General features: G+C 39.4%; 3 protein-coding genes and 1 long non-coding RNA gene across 4 annotated transcripts; 2 read left to right on the top strand and 2 right to left on the bottom strand.

Annotated features, from left to right (window-relative positions):
- Window positions 1-284: 284 nt before the first annotated feature.
- LOC106089676 (protein a6) lies at window positions 285-8707 on the top strand. The gene has a single exon (XM_013255609.2). It carries the CDS (start codon window positions 803-805, stop codon window positions 2282-2284), a length of 1482 nt encoding a protein of 493 aa, XP_013111063.2. The 5' UTR covers window positions 285-802; the 3' UTR covers window positions 2285-8707.
- Window positions 8708-15795: 7088 nt separating this feature from the next.
- LOC106089668 (probable ATP-dependent RNA helicase DDX56) lies at window positions 15796-18027 on the bottom strand. Its single transcript, XM_013255594.2, has 4 exons — window positions 17873-18027; window positions 17071-17813; window positions 16463-16858; window positions 15796-16398 (listed from the first exon to the last, which is right to left on the bottom strand). The coding sequence occupies exons 1-4, from the start codon at window positions 17933-17935 to the stop codon at window positions 15966-15968; spliced, it is 1635 nt and encodes a 544-aa protein (XP_013111048.2). The 5' UTR covers window positions 17936-18027; the 3' UTR covers window positions 15796-15965.
- Window positions 18028-18362: 335 nt separating this feature from the next.
- LOC106089670 (mpv17-like protein) lies at window positions 18363-19085 on the top strand. The gene has a single exon (XM_013255596.2). It carries the CDS (start codon window positions 18399-18401, stop codon window positions 18978-18980), a length of 582 nt encoding a protein of 193 aa, XP_013111050.2. The 5' UTR covers window positions 18363-18398; the 3' UTR covers window positions 18981-19085.
- Window positions 19086-23091: 4006 nt separating this feature from the next.
- On the bottom strand, window positions 23092-25813 carry LOC131997169 (uncharacterized). The gene is made up of 3 exons (XR_009398098.1): window positions 25442-25813; window positions 23641-23762; window positions 23092-23247 (listed from the first exon to the last, which is right to left on the bottom strand). It is a non-coding gene; the product is annotated as an uncharacterized LOC131997169 (long non-coding RNA).
- Between the last annotated feature and the right edge of the window lie 1279 nt (window positions 25814-27092).

Here is a 27092-nt window from a genome sequence, read left to right as displayed (position 1 = left end):
AAAAATTCATTTACTTTCTTTTAAAAAATCCACAATTACTTTTTGGGCAACCCAATAGTACCAGCCTTTATTCGCCCATATTTCACAGACATGACACATAACCGCCAAATATTACATGTGCGCTTGTATGCGATTTATGCGCAAAAAAAAAATAAAAATGAATGGCAACACTTCTTTTACACGGTAAAATACAACACTGACTATAAACGAACCGCATAAAAAATAAACATTGACAATCGGTACTCGTTACTCGCTGTTTTACTGTCATAATAAACACCGAAGAAAGTGCAAAGCAGATATAACAATAAAGTGCATATTTTTCAACGAAATTAACAAGAATTCTGTAAAAATCTAACAAAAAATTGTCATTAACTTGTACTTGACATAGTTGTGTTTGATATTTTATAAAAATATTATACAAAATTACCAAACAAAGCTATAACAAACAAAAATTGCCCTTATGCAAGTAGTGTGTGTGCGCTGAAAACGCAATGAAAAAAAGAAAAACAAATACTGTACTTGATGGTGGTTGGTTGCATTATTGAATTGATTCTGAGAGAGAGGAAGAAAGGAGCAACGCGCGCTGCTCTTGTGAAATCGAGATAATAAAAAAAGACGACAACGACGAACGATAAACAGGACAAACAACACATTACAAACAAAGATAATGAGCAGCATTCTTTTGACTACTACTATGTTTGCCAAGGCAATGACTAAAATGTATTAATTTTTGTTTTTCATGCTGAACGAAAAAAAAGCATAAGGAGTAGCAAAGAACTTTTGACAGAGCCCAACACCAACAATGGCACCAAAGGCACCAGAGAAATCACCCCAACAGCAGCCGCTGCCTTCTCACGGCAACGAGACCACAACTGTGGCAGCTGTTGTACCAAAACATTCCAATCCCTTTTACATATCGGCCCATACTCTGTGCCACAATAAGCGTTTGAAGCAAAAACGTTCCAAATACCAGGAGATCTTTCGAAATGCGGCTGCCTCTTACCACCAAGCGGCCGCCAACAATGCTGGCAATAAAAACAAGACTGAAAGCATTCAGAGAAGACAAAAGCTAAGTTTGCTAAGGCCTGAAATAACCATAGACTTGCTGTCGGATGGTGAGGACAACGATGTCGCCGTAAAAAGGAAGCCTTCGGCTTTTCAGGGCAAAATGTGCTTGGAGAGGGCTGCAATATTGGGTCTAATGCCTGTGGTGCGTCTGACAAATGGCCAACAAAGATCACCTCCACCTTTGGTACCTTTAATGAATGGAAATCGACAAAAGAAATTACCAATGCAAAAACAAAACAATATGACGTCGCATAGAAAATCTTTGCAACTTACCCATCAACCACCACCTTCATTGTCAACGCCGCAGCAGCAACAACTACAAAGACAACAACAGCAGCAGCAGCTGCAATCGCAGTCACGCAAACGAAAATCAAGGCCTCACAAACGCCATTCATTGCCCATTTTACTCAATACCGAGAGTATTGTGCTGAGCGATGACAGCGACACCGAGCAAACAACGAATGGATTCGTGGCCGCTTACCAACAATCTCCTATAATATCCTCACGTCCAGATTTAGCTATAATATATCCTACCAATCAGTCATCACCCTGTCAACAGGCCATAACAATCCCCGTTCCTGTTCCATCTTCTCCCGCCGATTGTTCAGTGATTTCGCAAAACACCATACAGGTGGACGAAGATGTTACAATATCATTGGTGCCACGCTCACTTACCGCCACAACATGTGCTCGCTCCTCACGTACCTCACTGAATAGTGTGTCCCTTGTCCAAAATACCAGCATGCATATACCGCCAGCTGGCCAAGTCCAAGATCAGCAACCAACACCGCCGCCACCATTTCCCATGCTGCCAGATGAGACCACTGTGCACACGGTCATTGCAAATCGTATTTATGAGTTATCGCTTACCAAATTGCGCGAAGGTTTGGCCTCTTGTGGCATACCGGAGTTCAATGATGGCCAACAGAAAATTTCACCACCCCGACGAAAGGGCACTGTGCAACCGCCACCCATGTTGACGCAACCCCAGACGCCCATATCTTTGAAGTTGTCCAGTGATTTGAGCATCTCATTAATCTCAGACGACGAAGACGATGTGAGACATCATCAAACAAACGAACCTTTACTCAGTCCTGCCTATTTACAAAAGTTACCTGCAAATGTTTCTATTGCCCCGGTGGTTTCGATAATGCCACACCCAACAACACCTTCATCAGTAGTAGCTGCAGACCCGAGAAAGCTTAAATTTGGTTAATGTAAGATGGTAGTTTTTTAAGTTTTTTTTTTTATTACTTTATATTCATTCACAATCCCAAAATTGCTCTACACATAAGGTGTTCAATAAGGACCGGAGCAAAATGCTAGTTTGAAGGTTACCCACCCAAGAAGGAGAGGAGTTGAAAAAATAGAATGGAATTTTCGGCCAGTTTGTATATAAGGTTAGGTGGAAGGCTCTTATTAGCGAACAGCTTTTTTGCTTGTCAAAATGGTGCTTCTGTGTTTTGGTATTGATTACATGTGCTTGTTTTCCATGGCGAAATTTTGCAAAAAAATGTTTTTTTTTTGCTTTTTATCTATAAACGTCACTGGCCATTTCTAAATTGCTCTACAGAGTCAAAAACTGAGATAAGCTGGCTATACCTCATTGGTTGTTGGTGTCCATTTTTTTGTATTCTTCGGGGTTTTTGGAAGTAACTACCTATACGCCCAACAAAAACAACTTTTGCTCATTTTTGCAAAGAGGTTTTTCTATTCCAATTTCGTTGTTGTTTTTTTTCGAAATCGAATTGACACTGAGGTTAACATTTTGGGCTAGAAACTAATTAATAACAGGATCGAAAACATTTCTAAATTAGAATGCCCATTTATTACGCTAATATGCTAATGTACAATAAAACATTTTATCAATATTCTCCCAAGTGATATTGAAATTTGATTGAGATAAAGACCTCCTTGTCATAAAGTATCAAATCGGGAGATATAGTTTTTAAATCAAGTTATAGGCAAAAATTTTTTCGAAAAAGGGATCGATACCAAGTTTAACACAACTTTATTGTGTACAAATAATGTACAGTTCTCACAAATGATACATCTGGGTCTGAAAGGGTTAACGACTATAGAGATGAATTATTTTGGTTGGAACATCCTCAGTTGTATACAACGTTCGAGAAAAAAAGCATCGCAGAGTTTATCTCTAAGTAGATTATCGCCTTAATAATTTCTTATGCACTGAGTTGACCATCCTCCATGATGTCCTCCTTGGAAAGCCCGAAATGTTATATATCCCTGATGATGTCCTTCAAAAAAAGGGCGAAACTTTTCATATCTCCAATGGAGGTATGTAATAGGAGGACGAAATATTGAATAAAAATTTTTAAATTAAATTAAGCCTTGACCTGGTGCTGATGTTTCAGTAATAATCTGATTTAATCATAAATGACGTGCTGCAAATATTCTTTTTTGGACTGAAGCGTTATTTAAAGAAAACTTTGGCCATAATTTGGGTGGAGTTGAACCAAACGGACCTAAAAATTGGTATCTTGCTACTTCCCTAACCTAGGTCCATTGTGTGTCGCACTAGAGTACATGAAACTTTTACAAAATTTAAAAGAATTTATAAAAGATTACTGTACCGCAGCGCCAGACAGTAGATAGAAAGTTGGAAGGAAAGAAAACCAGAGCTTTTGACAAAGAATGTGAGCCAAATGAACCGGAAGCCAATTAACCAAACCCTATTCTGTAGTTCAGAATGTATAGAAGATTATGTGATTGAAGGAAATCAGAATAAGAAAAAGTTTTCACTTATTAAATCAAATGGCTCCTCATAACTATTGCAGAGCAAAGACTTAATATATGCTTAACTATCTTTAACTACCTCATCCCCACAAAATACTGCAGAAATCTGCCTAAATGTGCGTTCAGTATGAGACTAAAAACTTACATTGTCCATTATAAACCTTCATTAGTAGCATAAGATTATGCTTCCTCTGCTTTAAACTAAATGGAGTGAAAAGCTCAGCGAAGGCCAATTTTAGGCCTTGGTCATTATAAACCCCTATTAGTAGCTCGAGATTAGGCTTTCTCTGTTTTAAATTAAGTGAAGTGAAAAGCTCAGCGACAGGGCGTTGTCCGATTTTGTGCCTTGGACCTCATTAGTAGCTCGAGATTAGGTCTCCCCGGTTTTAAAATAAGTTGAGTGAAAAGCTCACCGACAGAGCGTTGGCCAATTTTTAGAGCGGAGCATAGATATTGCTCACTTGTTTTTTGGAAAATCTAGACCAGAAAACAAGACCATGGCATATTACCATGTCAAACATTCTCATCCCACAAGACCCTGTAGAATTCTGGCTCTTTCTGCTATTGGCGCAGCGTCAAAGACGCTGCATTGCAATGACCATTTCAAAATCCTGTCAGTAGCACTAGTTCATGCTTCCCTTACCAATTTTAAGAGTGTCACCTAGGCAATACTCGCTCCTTTTTTGGAACATTTAGACAAGAAAAAAATGTGTTCGTTCACCCATAATTATATGCCTCCTCTCTGCTATGACCGGATGGCGGGACAATTAATTCTCTACCATTTCTAACTCCTCTTAATACCCACAAAACACTGTGGAAGCCCGCTACTTTTTGCGTTCGGTGCGAAGTCAAACACCCTGCATTGCAATGGCCATTCTAAAATCCTATCATTACCCCATGATGGTCATACTTCCCAGCCTAAAAATATATACCGTACTACCACGTAAAAACCTCAGTGTTCATCCATAGTTATGTTATATGTATTCTCCTTGCCATGGCAGGTCAGTGGTACAATAATCCTCTCTAACACCTCCACATAGCCATATAACCCTGCAGAAACTGTTTTATCACTACATCCAGCGCGATATGAAAAACCTTACATTACATTGGCCAGTCAGGACCCCTATCAGAAGCCCGAGATCATACTTACTCATCCTGAAAATAAGTGCTCAGGCAAAGGGCCTTGTCCAACCTTCACACCAACTCAAAGGCGTTACTCACTCGTATGCATTAGCGAAGCCAGCCCAGATTTCTGGGCGTCGTTAAAATGAAAATGCAAATTTTGCCCATGAACATTCCACTAAGGAACAGGGGCAAACTTGTCACATATCAATGAGTGTAGTCCGATTCAAGTTTAAGCTCAATGATAAGGGGCCTCCTTTTTATAGTCGAGTCCGAACGGCGTGCCGCAGTGCAACATCTCTTTGGAGAGAAGTTTTACATGACATAGTACCTCACAAATGTTGCAGGCATTAGGAGGGGAAAACCATCGCTGAAATTTTTTCTGATGGTCTCGCCAGGATTCGAACCCAGGCGTTCATCGTCAAGGCGGACATGCTAACCTCTGCGCTACGGTGGCGCTAAAACCCTTTGAATAGTAATAAAATGAGCAAATTTTGCCGAAAACAAAGCAACTTTTAACATTCTGTGGGTTGTTTAGCCCAGAGCCCCAAGGGGCCTTTCTACACTTATGCTCGTATGTGAGACTGAGTTATATTTCTCTCATCCAATTATGGTGGGAATAAACAAATTTTTTGTTTGAAGTTTTTGAATAGTTCATGTTGTTGTTGTTATAGAGGTGTGTCGTACCCTGAGGCGGCAGCCCTTGCCAATGAAGAATTCCATCGGTTCAATCCAGGTTGTACAACCTACTGCCAGGGGATTGCTTTTGAATATTAAAATACTAGAAAAGAGGGGCTTACGCGAAATTAACATATGAAATGGCCAGTAATATGTGTGAACAGGGATGAGTTGGACCCAAACAAACCGAAAAGTTAACGTTTTTTCTTGACTCAATCCCTTTTGGAAAAAATAACGTAAATATGATTAATTGATCAGACCTAGACAGGCAAACAGAATGAATGAAAATTTGTTTTATACCTTTTACCTGTGAAGCGTATATACCCAGAGCAATCCTCAATAAAAATACTATAAAAAACCATTTGTCATCCCATACCCATTATAGTGTCCCAAAAAATCAAAGGTTACCGATATCAGGCCACCATAGCGCAGAGGTTAGCATGTCGAACCCTGGCGTAACCATCATGAAAAATATTGTCAGCGGTGGTTATCCCCTCCTAATGCTGGCGACATTTGTGAGGTACTATGCCATGTAAAAACTTCTCTACAAAGAGGTGTAGCATTGCGGCATACCTTTCGGATTCGGCAAAAAAAGGAGGCCACTTATCATTGAGTTTAAAACTTGAATCGGACAGCACTCATTGATATGTGAGAAGTTTAACCCTGTTCCTTAATGGAATGTTCATGTCCAACATTTGCATTTGCATTTACCGATATCACATACCCACATGATGTTCAAAATTTGATGTTCTTCTTTCTAAGAGATTGAAAATTTTAAATCCAAACAGAAGGAGTTTCTGAGTCGATCCGTAAAATTCGTCAATACCAGATTAGTGGTACAGGAGACTATTAATGTTTTAACTATAAATGCAATTTCATCTAGGAATCATAAACGAGATCCCGTACAAGCTACTACATCCAATTTTGATCTTTCATAGCTACCGGTACGGATTATCTATAACCCATCGCCATAATTATACCCTGCACCACCACTGTGGTATAGGGTATTATAGATTTGTGCATTCGTTTGCAACGCTAAGAAGGAGAAGAGCTAGACCCATCGATAAATATACAGATTGGCTTAGAATCACTTCCTGATTCGACTTAGCTATGTCCGTCCGTCTGTCTGTCCATGTATTCTTGTCCCAATTGTTGTCCGATTTGCACAAAATTTTGCATAAATGTCTTTTTTGGTCCAAGAACGAACGCTATTGATTTTGAAACAAATCGGTCTAGATTTAGATATAGCTCCCATATATATTTTTCATCCGATATGCCCTTTTAAAGCTGAAGAAGCCACAATTTTGGTCCGATCCTAACTAAATTTGGCACGAAGTGTTTTTTTAACGACTCAAAATGCTTGCAAAATTTTATTAAAATCAGTCCAGATTTAGATATAGCTCCCATATATATCTTTCATCCGATATGCCCATTTAAAGCTGTAGGAGCCGCAATTTTGGTGCGATCTCTACCAAATTTGGCATGGAGCGTTTTATTCAACTTTCTCATATATGTGTGCAAAGTTGTATAAAAATCGGTCTAGATTTAGATATAGCTCCCATATATATTTTTCATCCGATATGGTTGCAGAAGGAACAATTTTAGTCCGATCTTTACAAAATTTGTCATGGGACGTTTTATTCAATGTCCTCACATGTTTGCAAAGTTTTATAAAAATCGGTCCAGATTTAGATAAAGCTCCCATATATATTTTTCATCCGATATGGCCTTTTAAGGCTTTAGAAGCCACAATTTTGGTCCGATCTTTACAAAATTTGTCGTGGGCCGTTTTATTTAACGTCCTCATATGTGTGCAAAGTTTCATAAAAATCGGTCCAAAATCGGTCCGATCTCTACAAAATTTTTCATGAGTTGGTTTAATTGACATCCCAATACATGTGCAAAATTTCATCAAAATCGATTTAGATGAAACTCCCTTATATATCTTTTATGCGTTTCGACTTTTAAAGCTGTAGCAGCCACAATTTTCGTACCATCGTAAGAAAATCGGATAAGGTTCTATTCGATATTTCAATAGGTATGCAAAATTAAAGTCTCACTTAATTTGGATATAAGTGCTATCTATTAAAAGGATTACTTATACTCGGTGGGGTAGGATATTATATAGTCGGCTCCGCCCGGCTTTTGCCTTACCTTACTGATTTTTATACACAGCTTATGGGGCCAAAAGAGACAGTCTAATATCAATTCCATTTTATTCCCCCGCATTCATTCTGGTTCTCAAGATTTTGTCATGTCTTCTAAAATTCCTTCAAAATAGCATTTTTCTTAAAATCCATTTTTAAATATCATCTTATGTTTTGAGCAATTTACTATTCATTCCCATATGCACTATTTTCTATATTCCATAAAAGCATTTTATCAATTGACCTTAAAAAAATAACATATCAAATTTAAGATGAATTTTTTATTTTTGATGTCGGCAAGGTCGTTGCGCAGCTCTTAAAAGTAAAAAAATTAAAGCATAGTTTTCTTTATTAACATTTTTTGTGAAAAGTACCTTTTTTAAAAAAATACAACTATCTGTGGAAAGCTTATATATCAAAACCCAAAAACCTATAGATTTTTTCAAAATATCATCGACAACTTCTGTATTCCAACCTTTAAATTCTAGAAGATTTAATTAATGATGGTTTCTTTCAAATGAAATTTGATTTGTTAATGCCGCACAGTGGTCTAGAATCTTTATTTTCATTAGAGCTGCCTAACGGCCCACAAAACATTTTCCCCCAGAAATGGTCAACATTTTCAAAGTCGACTCATTGTGTTGACTCTAGTTTTTTTATTTTTGAAAAAATGGCAAGATCACAACCCAAAGAACAAAAAACTTATATTTGCATCTTTTTTGAAAACCAAATTTGTATATACGATATAGTCTAAGATATGGTAAACTAAATTAAAACAAACTAAAAAATATATTTTATAAAACAAAAATTATGGAAAAAACAAAAATCAGATCGTAATAATTATAGCTCTGTGATTACCGATCGATTGATGAAAAAAATTAATAATAACCCCCTCTAAAAGAAATACCCAGCTTGGGAGATTTGGTATCTTTTTAGTATAGTTTATATGTTTTATTCCCTCCTTTGTCCCTTCCTTAGTTCAATTTTAATTTAATTAATGTATATATATTTAATATATATTTTAAAAATGTTTGTATTCCCACTTTTAGTTCTTCTGAAAAACAAAAAAGCATTGCCACCACACACTCCCACTCTATAAGAAAATTTGTATTTTTTGTATCTTTTAAGCGCTATATCTTTGGTTCTTTTTTTAACCTTTTCCAATATATTTATATGTATAAGAAAGCGTATAACTTCTCTACAACTTGTATGTGTATATACTATTAGCAACACAAATCATCAGATTGTCGCAAGTATTTTATACTTCTTATCGATTTAGGGTTCAAATCGAATACTTTGGATTATGAAAAAAAAAAATCAAACAAACAAACAAACAAAAATTGTATCGTTACTTCTACTATTTCTTAATTTATGTATGTATGTATTTTTGGATTAAAAAAACAAAAAAAATTTGCTTTCACTTTGTTTTTTCTTTTGGTTATGATGAAAATGAAAACCTATCGTACAAACAAAATAATTAAAAAAAAATTGTTGCAAATCATTCTTTTAGTTTTTGAAAATCGAAAACCGAAGACATATGCGTACATACGTACATATGTATATTTAAGTGATATCTGTAGAACATAAGATATATATTTATGAAATAAATTGAAATTTACTTATACATTCTCTAAAAGTTAATATACAGTTTTTTCCTCTACCGTTGTAGGGAGATTTTTCGAGAAAGATTTTCTCTAGCTTGGGTGGTACTTTTCTGCAGTACAAAATTTGCATTATGTATTGGGTTGCCTAAAAAGTAATTGCGGATTTTTTAAAAGAAAGTAAATGCATTTTTAATAAAGCTTAGAATGAACTTTAATCAAATATATAATTGCCATTTTGTTCGATAAACTTTTTGTCATCTTCCTGGCAAATTTGGTATTCCACGCTCATAGAACTTCTGGCCTTTATCTGCAAAAAACTAAACCAAGTGCGATTTTATAGGCTCATCATTGCCGAAAGTTTTACCATTTAAGGAGTTCTGCAAAGATCGAAATAAATGGTAGTCTGATGGTGCAAAGTCAGGGCTATATGGTGGATGCATCAAAAGTTCCCAGCCAAGCTCACTCAGTTTTTGGCGAGTGACCAAAGATGTGTGCGGTCTAGCGTTGTCCTGGTGGAATATGACACCTTTACGATTGACCAATTCTGGTCGCTTCTCCTTGATGGCTGTATTCAATTTGTCCAATTGTTGACAGTAAACATCCGAATTAATCGTTTGGTTCCTTGGAAGCAGCTCAAAATATACCACACCCTTCCAATCCCACCAAACAGACAGCATAACCTTCTTTTGGTGGATATCAGCCTTTGAAGTGGTTTGAGCTGGTTCACCATGCTTGGACCATGATCGTTTTCGACTAACGTTGTTGTAAACAATCCATTTTTCATCTCCAGTTATGATTCGTTTTAAAAACGGATCGAATTCATTGCGTTTAAGGTGCATATCACAAGCGTTGATTCGGTTTGTTAAATGAATTTCTTTCAATACATGTGGTACCCATATTAAAATTGACGCCAAACAAACAAATGTAAACAAAATTTCGCGCACTTTTTTCTAAAGCAAGCTAAAAGTAACAGCTGATAACTGACAGAAGAAAGAATGCAATTACAGAGTCACAAGCCGTTGAAAAACTTTGTCAACGCCGACTATATTACCGACAATTACTTTTTGGGCAACCCAATATTAGAATTTTTGCCAGCCAGGAGAGGAAAATGAATTACGCATCTGGCAAGTACATCTCTCGGCCCAGGCTCTGTTGGTATCAACTGTACACAGAAAAAATAGCATGAACATTTTTTTATTAGGTTAGGTTAGGTTGAAAAGAGTGTGCAAATGTTAATCCGCCCCATGCCACTATGGACGTACACCTAAGCCAGTAATCGGCTTGTTGTGCGCTCAAAAAACTATAAAGTTACCTCTAAAAAGAAAATTTTAAGTTTGGAATTCCGTGCTACTTACAAAATCCTTAATTGTTTTCAATGCCACTCCCCTAAGTTGTTTCATCTCTGATATTGTGTCTCCACCTAAGAACCGGTATCTGTTAGGCGCGAAAGCCGGGCAATGACAAAGGAAATGCTCGAACGTCTCATCATCTTCCCCGCATGCCCTACACATGCGATCATTTGCCGCACCGATTTTACTTAAGTGAGCTCGTAGTCCTATGTGTCCCGTTATGATACCAATAGCTATACTGACCTCCTTCTTGGTTCCTTTCAGTAATAGCCTCGTCTTCTCACGATCTGCATCCCCCATAGCACTTTCGCCGTCCAACCGACCGTTTCGCTTTTCCAAAATGTTGCATGTGTATTCACTTGCCGCACCGATTTCACTTAAGTGAGCTCGTAGCCCTATGTGTCCCGTTATGATACCAAAAGCTATACTGACCTCCTTCTTGGTTCCTTTCAGTAATAGCCTCGTCTTCTCACGATCTGAATCCCCCATAGGACTTTCGCCGTCCAACCGACCGTTTCGCTTTTCCACAATGTTGCATGTGTATTCGTTGCCCACTCCCTTAACTTGGACTGCGTCGACCCGAAAGGCTTCGGGTTAACCAAGTTTATTGACGGCAATCCTCTGGCCTTCACCGCCAAATCGTCTGCCCTTTCATTTCCTCTTATTCCGTTATGGCACGGCACCCAAACGATGCGGATTTTCCCATCCTCAGAGAAGGCATTAATCTCCTTCTTACACTGCAAGACTGTTCGTGACCTTACCGTCCTGGTTGTTATTGCCCTTATGGCAATTTTACTGTCGGTAAAGATGTTCACACTCGACGTCCTCGCGTTACCACCACACCACTTCACGCATTCCGTGATCGCCGGGATCTCCGCCTGCAGGACCGTATTATGGTCAGGCAGTCTAAAACAGATGTCAGTCCCTGGGGTTTCAATGTAAACCCCCAGGCCCACTCTGTCCTCTAGCTTTCATCCATCCGTGTAACATAATCCTCCAGATGGCAATACTAGGGTTCCGTCAATTCAAGACTGTGTCGATAGCAGCAGTGCGTCGCACTCGACTTCAAGGTTCATCTCAGGTATCCGATCGGGAACATCTCGCCTTCCTTCCAGGTTTCCTATCGTCGCATCGACTATACCGCGATGGTATGAGCTGCTCCCATCCTCAATCCATTTTCCCATCGCCTTAAGTCTCATAGCCGCAGTGGCTGCCTCACACTCAGATTAGTCTCCAGTGCCGCAGTGGGCGTGGTCCTCATCGCTCCGCCTATGCCAAGACAACATGTTCTCTGAACCTGTTGTATGGTCCTTATGTTGCACTTTTTCTCCATAGCAGTCCACCAAACTACTAAGGCGTAAGTAAGTATTGGTCTAATCACGCTCCTGTAGAGCCAGTGGACTATCCTAGGATTTAGGCCCCATTTCAAGCCTACGGCCCGTCTACATAGTGCACAACATCTGTGAGCCTTCTCCTTTTTTTATTAAAAATTTATTTCAAAATAGAAACCATACTTAACACAGTTGTTGGAAGTCATAACAACACACGTCATGCAAAATTTCAGCCAAATCTTATTGGAATTGCGCCTTCTAGGGGCTGAAGAAGTCTAATCGGAAAATCGGTCTATATGACGGATGTATCAGTTTATGGACCAATTTAGACCATACCAAATCGGATACGAATTGCGCCCTCTAGACGCTCAAAAAGTCAAAACCCCAGATAGGTTTATATGACAGCTTTATCAGGTTATTTAGCGATTTCAACCATACCTAGCACAGTTTCGACAGACAGACGGACATGGCTAGATTGACTTAAAATGTCATGACGATCAAGAATTTATATACTTTATGGGATCTTAGACGAATATTTCGAGGAGTTGCAAACAGAATGGCGAAATAAGCATACACCCATCCTATGGTGGAGAGTATAATAAGCAAAGTGTATTTGCTGATATCAGAAAACTTTCTCAGGGTTAAAGATTAAATATTTTCAAGCCTTCATGGGTTCTTTTGTTTCTGCACTCTTATAATTTTTTATTACTAGTCGTCAACCACTCCTCGAATTCGCACTCTACTTGATACTTGATCTAAGTAGCGCATAGGTTAGCATGTCCGCCTATGACGCTGAACGTCTGGGTTCGAATCCTGGCGAGACCATCAGAAAAAAATTTTCAGCGGTGGTTTTGCCCTCCTAATTGTGGCAACATTTATGAGGTACTATGCCATGTAAAACTTATCTCTCTAATGGTGGTGTTTCCGATTCAGATAGCGAAAGTGTCAATGAAACAGTCATCTCGGCCGAAAAGGGAGAATAATGTTTATGTGGGAAGACCAAGCCAGCCCTCCCGGAATGGAGACACGAGACAGTGCTCTGCGGAGGGAGACAAAGTCGGAACGAAGCGCGCACGGCCTCTGAGTCTTCATGGAGGACTGTGACGTGCAGAAGGACGCCACAGCCATCACGGAAGGGAAAGATGGTCGTGGAAAAAGGTAAGGTGCAGCCCTTTTACGCCAGAGTGGCAAGGAAGCACAACAGAGATGAGATGACTTATGCAGTAATGTATTGATGCCGTCAAAAAGCTTGTTGGAAGTAGCGCAAAGCTCGACCTTGGGAGAAAGATTGACTCCCACAGCTCACAAAGGCGACGGTCTTCATCAAGGATGTGGGCGGCGAAATCGCGACGGAACGCATGATGGAAGTCTTAAACAAGCAAAATCAAAAGTTGGCCATGGCGAAATGGGAAGTCTTTCATTGGGAAGAGAATGAGGAAATAACTCTCCTTGTTGTGGGCATTGATCAAGTCTCCGTGAAAAGTTAGGCTTAGATTAAAGGCATGGCGCACTACGAGAGCAAGGCTATCTTTTTCAAGATTGAGAAGACTAGGATAAGCAAATATCCTCATATTGAGCCTTTAGGCGGTGCTGTGGCAGGACACACAATGCCGCAGGGGGCCGACGACGAGACAATCACCGTCTCTCGCAATATTGGGAAGATTAGGATAATTAACATTAGGTAGTGCAGGGGCGGGAGACTCAACACAGCCTAACAAACAGGGACCCGACGACGGACTCATCACCGACTTCAAGATTCGAAAAACTAGGATAGGTAAAAATCCTTATATTGAAGACTAAGTAGGCAAAGATCCTTTCATTGAAACATCATCAGCAGAACCTAATACGAAAAATTGAGGCAGAGCAGTGACTGGTAAGTCAATGCAGCCTAATGAGCAGACGATGAGACCATCACCCACTCCCTGAGGTCACCCAGGTAAACCTCCACGGCAGCGAGACAGCTACTCAAGCTGTGATGGAGAAGATCAGCAAGGGCAAGATTTATATTGCCTTAATTCAGGAGCCATGGATAATCCGGAACAAAGTTTCTGTATTGAACCATATCAACTACCAATTATTACATAGTGTTACATCGTAACACTGGTACTCGGCCTGGAGGACCTGCGTTATTTGTCATAAAAATTTAAATTATATATTTTCCTCACAGGTAGTGATTTTTTTGAAAAAAATTTCGCGTGCGGAAGCGCCGCTCACAAAAATACCGTTTCTACATACAAATACAAAATCTCAAAAGAAAAAATTTTTGGCTGCGGCCCTTTTTACCAAAAAAAATGGCAAATTTATGGACATTTCGGCTGAGCATACCCTCGTGATTTAGACCAGCTTTTGCAGAGAAGTTCACTTCGATGACTTGGTCATCTTAAATGAACCCCTTGGTGGTCCAGGTCGTACCGTCGAAATCGACGAAAGTAAATTCGGCAAGCGAAAATACCACAAGGGGAAACGGGTAGAGGGTATTTCGGTTTTTGTAGGTACCGATATAGAACCCGGAAAATGGAATTCATAGCCCCCATCGATAAAAGGGATGCAGACACTCTCATCCCAATTATCAAAAAATTTAACCTTCTAGGAACCACTATTATTAGTGATTGCTGGAAGGCATACCTTTCTTTGGACCCAAATGGATACAAACATTTAACAATTGACTACTCGTTAACCTTCAAAGACCTAGAGACTGGAGCCCATACGAATTCCATAGAGGGATCTTGGGCTCACGCCAAAAAATCTATCCCCGCTGTAGGAAGGCGTACGGGATTTATGGGTGGTTATTTGCAAAATTCGAGTTTATGAAAAAGTGCAATGCCCAAAAATGGGATCCTAGAATTTTGCCGAATAGTCGGAAAATTATATGATCGCTTGCCTGATCCCTGATCCCAGAAGTAGAGGAAAAAAGGAAGAATCCAAAGCAGGTCCGGATTCTAATGATTTGGAGGCCTCAAATTTGGAAATATTGATCCCCAAAGTAATATTCCGGGATAAATTTTCCAAATTTGGTTTCTAAAAACCAGTCAGTTGTGCCAACTCAGCACAAAATAACCAGTACCGTGAGATGGAAGGGTACTCTCGATAACAAAACTCCTGAAGGGGATTCAAATTTGGCTATCACCTACACGCGGTAATCCCTGGGTAACGCCAATGATAGCAATAAGAATATCATAAATTTTACAAGGGTCAAAATTCTCCAGACCCCTTAGGTCCTTCCCGGATCAAAATTTTGGACAATTGATATTCGTAATCTACTAATCAATACCTTTTATTTGATACCCATATTGCCTAGCTTGGACTACATAATTCACAATAGAGATTTCGAACGATTTTACTCGTTCATGTATGCGGTTATTCGGCCCCAGTATAGTATGATAGGCGTCGACGATCAAATCCCTCATTTATGACATTCCAGCTAGTTTTGAAAATGTTGAAAACTGCGTTAGCTGTTCGATTGCAGAGTTCCTGGGTATGTATACTACCTACAGCATCCGTTTAAAAAACCAAAAAACTATTAATGTAGATAAATTGTAAATATGATACACCCAAATAAAGAAATTTTAGTTTATAATAGTTTTCTGTTAAAAAAAACGTTTTGATTCTGAGGGCTCCCGCAACAGTGTACATCACTGAAATGTAATGGGAATGGAGAAAATATATGCCACTCTCAAATCACAAATGTAAGAATTTTTCTATCACCTTCTTCCAATAAATAGAATAATTTTTGGGGAACTCCGTTTTTAAAACATTGTGACGATTTTTAATAGAAAAACACATTCCTACCATCAATTTCTTTAAATATACATTTTTTTCTAAAATAAACTTATAATAAAAACACAACTAATTAACTATACAATTCATTTCAAAATAATGGTACATGTAGGCATGGTCTTAGATGTGCCATTATTTACGGCGTTTTCCACCTCCGTGTTTTTTGCCAAAATCTATTTCACTGCACAACAATGGATTGTTAGATTTATTTTCATAGGCAGCTTTGGCCGATGAGTTGAAGTACCGTGGTTTTTTCGATGTACTTGCAGAAGTTGAGGTAATGGGAGTGGTAGCAATACGCTTAAGAGCCTTTGGCACAATATACTCAGGAACATGAGATAAGTGAGGTTGAACTTTTACCGTTTTCAAAGGTTTATCATGTCGCAAGACTTGTAGATCTCGCGTATTTTCACTAAAGAACCCTTTCAGCTTTTCACTATTGAAGATTTCCGCTTTAATTTCACGTACACGGGCTTCATGTACCGCAGTACGGGTAATGGCACGCCATGCATCTTTAGCTCTATAACGAAAAGCTTCGACTTCTTCCATTTTAAATTGATAGTTCCTGAAAAAAATTGCAATAAATGAATTGTTCGGGGCTTTATTTTCTTTATCCAATTATTACTTACTTAATAATCTGTTCGTCGCTCATATAACCAGCCTTTAGTCGCACTTCAACTTCATCGTTTATGGTCTTATCCTTAATGCTTACCATTGAGAGAACTGTGCCTTTGTTGTTGCCTCTAGCAGTACGTCCTGCCCGATGAATATAGGAATTAACATCTTTAGGGAAATCAAAGTTGATAACATTGGTGACACATTGGAAATCGATGCCTCTAGAGGCACCTGATTCCCGATCAGATTTATTTCGTCCAGGATTTTCCAACATATGTTCGTCGGAGGCGATGATAAAATCATAAATGCCCTGATTAAATTGATTTATGGTGTGTATACGAATTTTGGCAGGCAATTCCGAGTTGAGGACACATGATTTTATGCTAAACTGTTCTAGGAAAAGTTTAAGTCTACAAATAAGAAGAATAAGTTGACTATTAGTTGGCGTATAGTTTTCCAAGGAAAATTCTAAAGTTATAAAGTAATCAGAGAGAAGATTAGTTATGTAAATCATCTAGAAGCCAACTGTAAGAATTCACTACAGATGCTTCTTATTTTGTAGACGATAATAAATTGTCATCATGACAAGAGTTAATGACACATAACTCAATATTTCACTTACTTATAACAACGATCTACCGAATTAACGAAAATAACATTCTTGCCCCGCACCAAACGTAACTTCAACAAGGCATACAAAATGGCGGGCTTATCATTTTCTTCAGCCAATATCCTTTGATGTGACAATTGACTCTCTGGCACTAGTTCTGGTTCTTCTAGCTTCAATATTACGGGATTATTCAATATTATGCTCTTCATGTTCATCACTTCATCTGTGATGGTGGCCGACACCAAAATGGCCTGATATATGGGAGGCAAATATTCCACAAGTTTCTTTATGTCCTTTTCAAAGCCGAATGAAAACACCAAATCGGCTTCATCAACTATGAGCGTTTCCAAATGTTTCAGATCCATAGCTCCTGACTGCAAGTGTGATAAAACTTTTGCTGGAGTTGTTATAACAACATCTGGCCTCTCTGACAGAACATGTTTCTGTGCCACCACATCATTGGATGAGAGATCTACTACACGCAAAACTTTGCCACATTTCTCACTCATTTGTTCCATGGCTTTGCGTGTCTGTTGACAAAGTTCTTTGCTAGGCGCTAGCACCAAACCACTTATACATTGCTCAGCTGCATTTAATTTGGAATTGAGTATTTTCTGAAGTAAGGGAAGGGCAAAGGCGGCGGTTTTGCCCGAACCTGTGCGAGCTTTCACTATGACATCTTTGCCCTCCAGCAGCAAAGGAATGGCCGCTTCTTGTATCAATGTGGGCTCACTCCAGCCCAACTTTGAAATAGCCTGCAATGTTTATGAAAAAATTTAGCTTGGACCAAACAAAAGGTATTTGTTGTCGTTACCTTTAAAATTCTATCGTCAAGTTCCATTTCATGGAATTGAGTTAAACGACGTTTTTCCGTCATTATTAAAACACAGAATTTGTTTTTTTCTACGCGATAAATACGAATTTCTCAACTTCGCACACAAACACAAGCTGCACGTTTTTGAGACTTCTTCTTCGCTCTCCGGCCTATATCATTCACAGTGAAATGATAACACGGGCGATTTCGTTTGGGCGAGAGATTAAACACAATTAATGTGGCGTTCTTAACAATTTTATTTCCCTATTCACTCTTCTAAATGCCTACTTGCGATGGTCGAAATACCTTTACTAATATAAAATTGAATAACATTCTTTAATCTTTGTAAAGCAAATTTGCACTTTATATATTTCGGTCCGTGGATCCCATAAAATCTTGTTTACCTTTTGCGTAAATATGTATCTGTTACTGTTGGCAACCCTTTGCAAACCGGCCAATGCGAATAAAGGTGCGGCGAAATAATAATAATTACATATTGAAAACTACAATTTATTCTACATAAAAGATGTCTCTACGATTGCGGTTAATAGGTCCATATGTGTCCGAAGGACTGCGGGCTGCAGCGATCATGAGCGCTGGTGATATTCTGGCACAGACAGTGGTGGAGAAAAAACAAATGAAAGATATCGATGTGATTCGCACCATGAAATATGGATCATTGGGAATGTTATTTGTTGGGCCCGTATTAAAATATTGGTTTGGACTACTGGATCGGACCATAAGAGGAAAGCAGGGTAGTGTCTCACGTACATTGAAAAAGATGGCAGTTGATCAGACCATAATGGCTCCAGCATTAAACTTTACCATTGCCGGATTAGTGGGACTCATCAACAGTGAAGAGCCACGACAGATTATGGAACGCATTAAAGTCCAATATCCGGATATAATGAAAACAAATTATATGATATGGCCAGCTGTTCAAATTATAAACTTTGGCCTGGTGCCACTCAGATACCAAGTAGTGTTTGTACAAACGATAGCTGTGTTTTGGAATTGTTTCGTTTCTCAAATGCTTAATGAAAAGTTAAGTAAATCTCTGGATGAAGTTGCTGAAGAACAAACATCAACAAGTCTACAAAGTAATTGAGCTGTGATATATGGATAGATTGGGAGTTAGTTGCAGATTTATATTTTAAATACAAAAACTTTTTAGTTGATTAAGTATAACTATTTCTTACACCATTGTCGATTACATATTGTTTTACTTACTATTTAAAAAAATTGTTGTTATTGTTGTAGCCACATTTTCATGGGGATGTGTTGATCCTCGTCAAGCTCCTGTAGGTGAGCAAGCTCGTTCCGGTCCAATGGACTGATCGTCGCGGGAAAAGGGTTTGGTTATCTAAAAGCGCCAACTAGAAGACGGAGGAACAAGCGTTGGAAACCTGTCACAGGAAAAATGAGAGAAACACACAGGTTGAACGGGGATCGCTAGCTCCTCATGCAAATATGTAGCTACAACCATATTGCAGCGTCTCCTACGCTTCTGCAGTTGCAATTACTGCAACTATCCGCAACGTGAAGCTTTCAGTTAAACTTCACGGTGAAGACCACACAAATCGAAACTGAAAATTCCAACCTGCGTGGTGCTCATAGTTATACCATGTTGGGTGGAACATTTAATCATTAGTAGTGTAGTGTAGAGATACCGTCGCTACCCAGCGCCTAAGTTGCCACTGCGAATGACATTTGTAATTTCGTCCATGGTGTGATGGCTGTTCATTCGGCTGGATTTCCACGAATGCGAAGAATCTACTCCCTATCATTCAGGATGCTCAATTAATTGAGAATAGTTGTTGTTGTTGCCACATTCGCTGTATGTACACAAACTGATTCATTCTAAGACTATTTTGACCCGGCTACCATCTTCAGATTTGGGTATAGGAATCTGGGCACATCCAGGTTCGTTCCCAGGGCGATCGGTTTAATGTAGCAGAACGGCCCAGTCCCCACACTGACCAGTGGTCACAACTCCCACACGCAAATATAAATTGAGGATTGAACAATCTGTTGATGTTTTTGGATCGATCAATTCTACATCGCCAAAGTGATAGGTCCTATTTTTCTTTATTCCTTCTAAATGATATAAGGCTGGCGTTCAGAGGTATCATGATCAAATCTCAATATTATGACTAACCATGTCATTTTGGCCGTTAGGTGAAAAATAATGCCATAATGAGCACATAAGTTCACCCGTACGAAGCGATTGTAGGCGGATTATATCGGCTCTATAACCTAGGGCACAACTACCAACCGTCGGTATGTACACTTGTATAGCCCAGCACAGGATAACCATACTGGCCAGAACAATAAGCTCTCATCGGTTGTGCTCGGTTGAAAGCATTCCACTATCCGCAACAAATAGCGCGTCCACAGGTTACGTATAGCGGATTGGTCCATGCGTATAGATGTAACTACAGACGTCGACAATCAGCGGTATCGGCTGAAGAGTTCTAGTGAGAGGACAGGCGTCAACATCTCTTGCTTGAGTACTGAGTGCCTATGATACTCGATATGACAAGGCGAGTTATTGGCGCCTTTAAATAAACAATGGTCACACGTTCCTGCTCTGTGTTGCGGCGCCCGCCTAAGTCCGACCGTGGACAAGAAAAAAAGGAAAGAAAAAGAAAGAATTTTGCGTGGAAGGCCCTTTAGATGAGGCCTTCGCACCTGCGTGGCGGCCTCGTAACCACGATATTTCTCCAGCTCTCGATTGCTTTGCATGCTGGAGGATCTGCAGGGACCTTTGGACATATCGTATGGCTGGTCAGTGCCCACAAGAACCAACCATGTCAATTATATGCGTTTTGTGCAAAGCAACCCCCCTCATCTTTAATTGATAATGTTGCCGCTTGTATGAAGAAGAGGGGGAATTGCAATTTTTATTGGTAAGCTAACCCCCCTCCCCATTGTTAGTTTATCTTTCATTTGTATGTTGATGTTTGGAGGAGGGGAGGTTGCATGTGTTGATTTTTGTCTTGCAGTGTGGCGGGGAAGCCTCCTTTGGAGGAAGGTTTTTGTGTGATGTCCAGATGAATGATCCAAATGTTCTGGCGCATTGACTGTCTGTGAGAGATTCTTTGTGGAGAAAACTTTCCATTTAAAAATGTAAGGTCGCCCCCATGCTTATTTCTTACAGATAGCCATTCCGTCAGAACATCCCAAAAAGCCTGAAAAGAGAAGGGAAAAGAGATTAATAGCGTGGAATTTAATGGAAAATCGGAAAGGAATTTGAGAACGTGGTGTGTCCACCACAATGAAATGAACTTATGGTTTGTTGTTTTTGACATGTTGGCAGAATTGCCTGATTTGCGTTGCCAACTACCTCAGGGCTGGATAGATGACGGTAGTAGAAGTAGTGGAGAGGCATAGTGGCGCAATTCATTCATAAAGATATTTGTATAACAATAATAATTTTTTTTGAAGCGAAATGGATGAGTAAGATGACTAGTAGGTATGAGAAAAGGACGTATGAAGAAACATAGATGGCTCCGCGAGTAAAGTATGGCGTTTATTGGAAGTTTATTGGATGCATGAGCCTAGCGTCACTATAAAAGAGAGAGAAGTCTGCTTGGCGTTTCAAAGTGTTGTATTTCGCTGTGCTGTGCATAACCAAAGGTTCATTAAGGCGGTTATATATTTTGAAACAAGTGTATCAAATGTGCTAGTTAACGTGAATAAAAAGGTTGGATAGATTATATTTGGTTTTTTTATAGAAAGTATGACTTAATATTCGTTTTTTTGTTTTGAAACAGAAAAAGATCTATGTTTTTTTTTGTGTCCTAACCTTCCCCAGTATTTATATATGCTGCAAGATTTTATGAAAAGTAAGTGGCAGAAAGAGTGTATAGAATCATAAAATGTCAGATGTAATATGAGTATTAATAATTACTAGGTTCCAACACCTTCGTGGGAATAGAAATTTTGTCCACAGGTTGGTGCGTCGACAATAGAATCCTGCAGAAGGAAGGCGGGATTGCAAAAGAAAGGCAGCACAGCAAGACACGAATATCACAGCAACACATAAACGGAGATTGCCAGTAAAGTAAATGCTGAGGTTAAGGTAGGACAAATTTTTGTTCTTTATTTGATCGGTAGATCCAGCAAAGAATTTTTGACAATAAAAGGCGTTGCGGTAACCATCAAAATAATACAGTTCAAATAAGCATACAGTCCAATATAGTCGACATCGCCACCTATCGCCCACGGGCAGTGGACACCAGAAGCGAACAGGTCCCACATACATACATCTATTGCCCCCTTGTGGGATATCGAAGAGAACAGATTAATATACATAGGCCGGATGTGCACATGATTGCTACATTCCATTTATGCCCCAAAACCAATCAACCTTTGTGTCGTTTTATATTATTTATATTGTTTTTTTTTGTCTTATGTAGTAGCGTTTGATATTTTTTTTTATTTTTTTTTATCTGACTTTATATTATTTATATTACTATTTATTTAATTTAATTTTTTTGTTTTTTTTTATCTAGGCTTAATCTAACGTTTTTTTTTACAAAGTAGTTTTTTTTTGACAAAATATCGAATTTGTGATAGGGTCTACAAAGAAATTTCCATCAGAGTAAAGTAAAAGTTCCGGGTAGAAAAATAGAAACTGCCCCAAAACTAATCTAAGAGAGCTCCCTTAGTTAGGTTTACATTTATTTTTTTCTTGTTTTGTGCAAGCCTTGCAAAATAATAGGCAGGAAAACTTTGTAGGTCTTACTTCGTTATACACTGACTTTTGATTTGTTTTGTAACAATCGTGTTACATTTTTTCACCGAAACATTCGTTTTGAGATGATAGATTAGACAAACCATTTTTTTTATTTATACACTTGAAGATTAACGCAGGATCAGTTATTTTGAATCATTGCATGTTTAAAACAAATTAATGTTGTAGGTGTTAGTATTAGTAAAATTATAATAAATATGATTAATGTTTGAATTTGAAGGCGATGAGTGTAATGATGTGCTAAAAGGATCCCCTCGGGGCAGGTAAGTGCGGGATGGATGTTGTGAGGTAGGCGGGTTTATGGGGCCACCGAAATCGATGATCCGGGAACTGGTTGGCCATGGAAGGGAGGGCGACTGGGACAATCCATCCGGTCTCCAACCTATAGGAACGTGTAAATGATAGTAGAGTAACGTTAATGGATGTTCTGGGATTACTTTTTTTTTATTGGTACGTACCTCGGACGGAGATGACGGGATGGGACCACTCCTGGGATATACCGTGCTAGCCGATAGTTATTCTCCTGTCGCATAGGAGGCATCCGTAACAATATGGCGCCCAAACGAAAGAGGCCCGGCATTTCATTGCCGTGGCGATTACCATCATGTGTGAACACCTAGACACAGGAAATAGACCATTAATATTTTGAAATAGCCCGACTTTGAAATTTGGATTTGAAGTTTAGAACTTCGGAAGTTTGGCAACCTATCTGGTTGACGTCAGATGTAGTTGTGCCAAAATTCGAAAATTCGAAACTGAAAGGAAAAATGGAAAAGGTTAATGCAAACTGGATGATGTTGTGGCGTACCTATCAGATGAATGATGCGGAACAAGCACACATTAGCCAGATAGGCAGTGGAAATAGTTTCAGTTTGGATTTAAAGTGACCAAATGTTGGAATAACGATTTGATAACCGCTCTAGATAATGATGTTAGAGGACTGTAGTATCAAGGGTTAGATTATGACATTTGAAGGGGTCGGTTGAAAGACCCAAGATAAGGCACTTACTTTGCATGTTGATTGGTTTTTAGATTTGATTATACACGTTCCAGAAGGTTGCTCGAATGAGAGTCAGAATTACAAACATACCGCACACATCACATCCCTCGCATACCGCCCCATACATATATCTGAAAGAGAAGTGAATATTGATATACTATAAGGAAACGATTTTTTTTATTCATCGATATATAATTTTTTTTATAAAACGAATTTTCATTACAACTCTTGTTTAGTTGATAGACATATTAAGGCCAGACTGACACAAAGGCTAAAGTTTTGTGTTAATTATATTATGAGCATAGAGACTCGCTCGCGGTCTAAGAAACGTAGTCGACCTGAGACATTTGATCTAGATAGGTCCAGACAATATATTGCCGAGAAGAAACGAAAGGATAGTAGGGAAATGGAACAGCAGAATACTCCGAAGAACAATTCCGTAAGGGACATGTCACAGACCATTAATACCGCGTCGTCCGGCCTGAATCAGAACGCTAGGGAGGAGGTGAGGTCGGAGGTCCAAAGAGGGCCAGGCGTCTCCGCGAATGCAGAAGGTGGGTCCACGGTACTACATAGGGCTCTCGAGAATAGAGTTCAGGTAGTTCAGAACGAAATAGGGGATATTAGAAGAACCCTGGGGGATCTGGCCAGAGCGATTGAGAGTCTAACCGCCAATACTACCAGCAATATGATGCCGAATTCCAGTTCGAATATGAATCAAATGGATGTAGCTAGACCAGTAGTGACACCACCTGCAGTAGAAATACCAATGGCTGACAATGTCAGTGGCGTCCAAAAGGAGAGTTCAGTTCCACGTAATGGGTATCTAGGTGCAAGTCTGGATAGAGATAGAATGAGGATTAGAATCGATAAACTAGGGTTAGTATTCGATGGTACATCGAGAGGCTTAGGGGTCGAAGATTTCGTATATCGTTTGGAACATTACCAGAGGCAGTACGCAATTCCATGGGAAGAGGTTATTAGGGACTTTCCCTTGGTCGTAACAGGTCCAGCCGAATCTTGGTACTGGTTGTTCCAGAAGACCCATAGATTTCACGACTGGCAGGAACTTAAACATTGCCTCCTTAGCCAATACCAGTCTTCGCGGTCTAATTTTGAAATTCTAACCGATCTAGCCCAAAGAAAACAACAATTGAATGAGTCCATCGACGTATTTTTCCACATTATGGGTCAAATGAGGGCCAAATTAATACAGCCTGTCTCTGAATACGATATGATAAAGATAATGAAAAAGAATGTCAAAGAAAGTATTGGTCGTATAGTTTATCCGATTCAAGTGTCATCAATGGAGCAATTGCGAATCGAGTGCAATGAGGCAGAAAGGAATTTTCCTAGAAGGGATGTTAGGAACATGCCACCACCCAATCGCCCAATTAGACAGATAAATGAGTTATGTCATGAACCGCCAGAGTACTTATCTGAGACAGAATATGAGAGTATTGACTATAATGAAGTGGCAGCATTTCAGACGAATAGGCAGTCAGCAATTTCTTGCTGGAATTGCAGGCAAGCTGGCCACGGCTTTAGAGATTGTGATTCGACTGTGAGGAGTTTATTTTGTTATAAATGTGGGAAACCAGGTTTTACTACTCCCAAATGTCCCGTCTGTCAGCAGGGAAACCCCAACAAGGGCGTGGATCTAGCAGGGGAGCCACGTCCGCGCGAGAACCCCAAAGCACAGTAATAATGTTAAGGTCACAACTGGCCCAACGGCCGATTCCGAATAGGGGATGCTTAACGACTGAGGGAGGTTTTGATAACTTCAACCCTGACCTTCGTCACTACTTACCATTGGAGATAAGGCAAGACCATTATAATGAATGTCGCTCCAGAATTTTTAATGAGAATCCCGATCCGAGAAAGGTGCCAAAGGTTCGTCAGAAATTCGCTAGAAAGAGAAAGGAGATTAAAAACGTTATTGAATCGATTAGAAGAGCTGGTCTAAACGAGGACCCTAGAATGTTCGCCGAGGTTGAACTTCAAGGAGTCAGAATTAGAGGGCTACTTGACAGTGGGGCTTCGGTGAGCGTTCTAGGAAAAGGATGCCGAGAGTTGGTAGAGTCCCTAAACTGCGATATTAGAACCATATTTTCGAACGTCAGAACAGCCAGCGGACATGAGCACCGTATTTTGGGAAGTATTAGGGTCAATATAAGATATAAGGAACTAGTTAAGGAATTAGAATTATATTTATGCCCGGATTTGGAGCAGGCGCTTTATCTAGGAATGGATTTCTGGAAATTATTTAATATAGCCCCTGAATTGTTAGAAATAAATGAAATTAATATGGAACAACTCCAAAAGGAATTTGCTAATGAGAAAGTCGAGCATAAGTTAAATCCCCATGAATTAGACGAAGAACAGAAAATGCAACTGCAGGCTGTAATAAAGAGTTTTGACACCTTTGAGGAAAAGGGCTTAGGTGTAACTAGTTTGGAGAAACACTCAATAAAGTTGATAGAAGGTGCGGTTCCTGTAAAGGATCGCCATTATCCATTATCTCCAGCTGTCCAGTCCATAGTTTATGAGGAAATAGACAATATGTTAAGGCTCAATGTTATTGAAGAAAGTGAGAGCCCCTGGAGCCACAGAACCACTGTCGTCAGGAAGCCAGGCAAGAATAGGTTCTGTTTGGATGCAAGAAAGTTAAATAAATTAACCATTAAGGATGCATATCCGCTCCAGAATATAGATGGCATTTTGAGCCGGATAGACGAGACGCATTACATTAGCAGTGTCGATCTTAAATATGCCTTTTGGCAGATCGAGTTAGATGAGGAAAGTAAGCCTTACACAGCGTTTACTGTACCCGGACGGCCATTATATCAATTTAGGGTAATGCCGTTTGGGTTATGTAATGCCGCTCAACGTCTTTGTAGGCTTATGGACCGTGTAAGGCTAAAAGAGAATGTTTTTATATATCTGGATGACCTGTTGGTGATATCTAGCGATTTTCAAGAGCACTTACGATTATTGGGCGAAGTAGCCAAGTGTCTCAGCCAGGCCAATCTGACTATAGGACTCAAGAAATCACATTTTTGTTTTAAGGAACTAAAGTACTTAGGATTCATTATTGGAAATGGAATGTTAAAGACAGATCCTGATAAAGTACAAGCTATAAGATTGATAAGGATCCCGAAGAGTCCAAGAGAGGTGAGAAGCTTCTTAGGCACGGCCGGCTGGTACCGCCGATTCATAAAGGACTTCGCATCGATATCCGCTCCTCTTACAGATACCTTGAAGAAGTCTTGTAAGTTCACCATGGGAGAAAAGGCGATTGCGGCATTTGAAAAGTTGAAAAAGGCCCTGACGTCGGCCCCGGTATTGAGACACCCCGATTTCACAAGGCGTTTCTACATCCAATGCGACGCATCTGATTATGGAACCGGGGCGGTTTTATTTCAATTGGATGACAGCAACGAAGAACACCCCATCGCTTT

Source organism: Stomoxys calcitrans, chromosome 4 (genome assembly GCF_963082655.1).
Source record: "Stomoxys calcitrans chromosome 4, idStoCalc2.1, whole genome shotgun sequence".
In the NCBI taxonomy this organism is placed as follows: Eukaryota; Metazoa; Arthropoda; class Insecta; order Diptera; family Muscidae; genus Stomoxys; species Stomoxys calcitrans.
The sequence above is the reverse complement of the archived record's forward strand: the minus strand, read 5'-3'. Positions and strand labels throughout refer to the sequence as shown.